Source organism: Hipposideros armiger, unplaced genomic scaffold, assembly GCF_001890085.2.
Source record: "Hipposideros armiger isolate ML-2016 unplaced genomic scaffold, ASM189008v1 scaffold_582, whole genome shotgun sequence".
Classification (NCBI taxonomy): domain Eukaryota; kingdom Metazoa; phylum Chordata; class Mammalia; order Chiroptera; family Hipposideridae; genus Hipposideros; species Hipposideros armiger.
The window spans coordinates 322,119-325,339 of record NW_017731932.1 but is presented as its reverse complement, the minus strand read 5'-3'; the positions used below and the strand labels follow the sequence as shown (position 1 = coordinate 325,339).

At 43.7% G+C, this 3,221-nt stretch overlaps 1 protein-coding gene across 1 annotated transcript in view; it reads right to left on the bottom strand.

The window, feature by feature from the left end:
* Positions 1-3,221, bottom strand: part of MED19 (mediator complex subunit 19) — a 7,843-nt gene continuing 4,622 nt past the window's right edge. The window contains exons 2-5 of the mRNA XM_019624238.1: positions 2,009-2,265; positions 1,746-1,842; positions 1,361-1,455; positions 1-1,181 (exon numbers count right to left, since the gene is read on the bottom strand). Coding sequence (XP_019479783.1) covers positions 1,113-1,181; positions 1,361-1,455; positions 1,746-1,842; positions 2,009-2,265 — 518 coding nt within the window. The 3' untranslated portion in view covers positions 1-1,112. The remainder of the gene's footprint in view (positions 1,182-1,360; positions 1,456-1,745; positions 1,843-2,008; positions 2,266-3,221) is intronic.

The window sequence follows — 3,221 nt, the reverse complement described above, 5'->3', positions numbered from 1 at the left end:
TCAGAAAACTGGCCAGAACCCTTTATTTTCACTGTCCATAACTTAAGTATATAAACTCTTGCTCTGAAATTCTAGATTAAAACGAGCTAAATGAGTGGTTTTCTGCCTCCTGATCTAGGAACAGCCTTGGCTCAAAACAGATTATTTAACTGACCTGTGTCAAATTTAGCTTAAGTCAGATTATATTAGCTTGGGTTTTTCTCATGGATGTTTTCAGTCACCTGTCCTATACAAAGACCGAAGGGATTTGTTTTACATTTTGCTAGTTTAGGCTGCCTTTTTGTTGGTCTTAGGTTAGAAATGTTTTCACATCAGCCAAATACTTTCATCATCTTAGCTAAGGAATGAGGCAGGTCAAAAGTTCTTATAAAGATAAGAAGCATTTACCTTTGCTTGCCCGATGTTTACTTGAAAAAGAAATCACAGGCTTGACCAAGAATCAACCTGTTGAAATACACCGGTGGTTGTGGGTACTTTTTCAGCTGGTTATTGTTTCAACACAGAATTGACCTAGAACTTGGTTGGGCCCTAACTGGATCAGCCCTTCAGATGGAGCCTCATCCAGGTGCTTGGTTCTCCATATTACGGGCAAGGTGATGACACAGCTACTGTGGGAAGGTACGAGCCAGCTCTGCCTACCTTTTGGTCCACAGTCCCCAGTCTCATTTTGGTGGTTTCCCTGCCTGCTGATGAGATAATGTAATACAAGACCCCAACCCCCGCAGATCTTAGTATGCCTTGCCTTAAACCCTGACTCTCCTAGAAAGGCACTTACCTCTTAAAAGGCAGCCACACTTCAGCCAGTTTGATAAATGCAATTTAAAAAAAAAAAAAGAAAGAAAGAAAAACCCTAACAAATCAGGTAAAGTCCTAAATCAGACAAACTGCACAAAAGAGATGAAGAGATGTCCATGAGAAAGCTGGGCTGAGCCTTAGAAAAGCATGGCCCTTCTCTCTCATAATGCATTACTCTTAACCGAGCACGCTAGGAGCTGGCTTCTGTTCCAGCTGCAGGGGATGCTGCTAAGGCTGTGTCCAAGAGCCCGAAGCAGCTTCTGTCAGCAGGTTTAGTTCAGCAGCAAAAGTCATCCTGGCGGAGTCCCATGGTCCTGTTAGCGGAGGCTGCTGCTGCTGCTGGCCTGAGAGCTGCCCATACTTGGGTGGTCTGGACTGTGTCGGTTCTGGGGAAGACAAAGGAGGGGTAAGAGAACAACTAGGAAGTAGCCTTAGCCTTGATCAGGGCTGTACAGGAAAGCACCGCAAGCTGCCCTGGGTCCGACCTGAGGCCATGGACTCTACGTAGGGCCGGGGTGAGACACAGGGAAACTCACTGGGCTGCAGCAACATGCCTCTACCCTACCTTCTTCTTCTTCTTCTCTTTCTTCTTCCTTTTTCGTTCAGGATCCTCCTCTTTTTTCTTTTTCTTCTTTTTGTGATCCGAATCAGATGGTGTTTCTGTAGGAGACATTAAGTGCCTATCACCTGTAGAGCTCAAAATTCCCTCCTTCTAGGACTTTGCAGCCTACAGAAAAGCCCTAGTCAGAAGCCAGTGCTTTTCTTCAAGCACCCAGAGGCTCCGGAGGCACTGCTAAGGCCCTGTCCCAAGATCCTACTTGCCCAGGATTTTTCAGGAAAATGTGGGAGTCCAGGGCTCCATAAGGAAGTGAACGGGGTTTTTAGCTGAGGAAGGCTGAACCAGATTCAGGACGTCAGGTGTTCTGGTCTGGAACAGAACTGCTGCTTACCTGGGGGGACAGGGTCCTGGGTACGGCTCTGTTTGTGCTTGTGCTTGTTCTTCTTCTTGGGAGGCTGAATGTGCATCAGACGACACTGCTCTGGCAGCTGAAGGAACCAAAGGGAGGGCCAAGTGAGTGGAGGGAGGAACTCCCCTGCTCCCACCATCTGGTCTGCTCAGTAAGTGAGGAAGGAACGGACTTGGACAGAAAAACCACCTGCATGCCTTTCAGGCCTCCCCATTTGCCTTCTTCCTCCCCAAAAGGGGACTCACCGGGCCAGTGTGGAGGCGGAAGCCAGCCAGCATGGTCCCTGTGATAGGATTGAAAGAGCCACCAAGAATAGGGGGCTTCTCAATGAGGGAGCGGAGGCTGCTGTTATCATGGGAACCAGGCAGATCGATCATCCCTGGCAGGTCAGGCAGGAAGTTACTGAGCTTCTCCTTCACTTTCTTCCCACAGAATTTATTATAGTCATGTTCCAGGTTGTAGTGTGTAATCAGGTTGGTGCTGCCTGTCAGCTCGGTGCTGCCTAGAGGACACAGGGAGAATAATAAAATATTAGTCCCAAAAGTAGAAAATTGTTTTACATCACCCAGAGGGGAAGTGAAGGACTATATTTTAGCCTAAATAAGGAATCCTTCAAGTGAGAATTACAAAAAAAATTATTTTTAAAGAATAGCAAAAGTAAATAACTAAAAATATAATATTATAGAAGGGTAGGTTGGAATGAGGAAAAAATAGGCAAAAACCCAAATAGGGCAGAGATGGAAACTGCTCTAACCCAACAAAGGAGACACTCGTCTCCTTGGACTAAGCACAGTAACTTTCATGATTCTTACTCCAGGGTAAACACTGATCTGAGTGCTTTTCATAGAACGGGCAAGTGAGAAATTATACTTTCTAACACGACCGGGATAGTAGGACCTCGCAGCTCAGCTACAACCAAGCTAAGGGCCAAATATGACCCAATGGCTTCCTTTTTTTTTTTTTTCCTAGCAAGAAACACTAATCACCTTTACACACAAAAAGCAGCCAGATTTTTTTCTAGCTACTGTTGTCTAACTTAACACCATCTTTATTCCTCCTCATAATAATGAGTATAATGCTTTTCCTAGAAAAAAGAATATTTGATTAGAAGTTGCACAACTAGAATTCTAACCCTAGCTGTCTTCTATGCTTCTGTTTCTTATCTATGGAATGTGGTATTAACGATCTTAAGTACACTAACATTTTTTGCAAGGTTCAAAGGAAAACATACTGAAAAGTATAAAGTATTATATAAATGTAAGGCTATCTCGGTATAAATAATGTATATCTGACTTTTGCCAAAGAATATAAACTTATTAGTAATTGAATAAGGATCCCAGTGGCAAGGGTGGAAATATCTAGCCTACCAGTTCATCTAGAGTTATGATGAACACAAAGGGTAAAATGAAAAAGTGGCTTTAAAAAATTTTTTTATTGTGAAATACACATTTTAAAAAA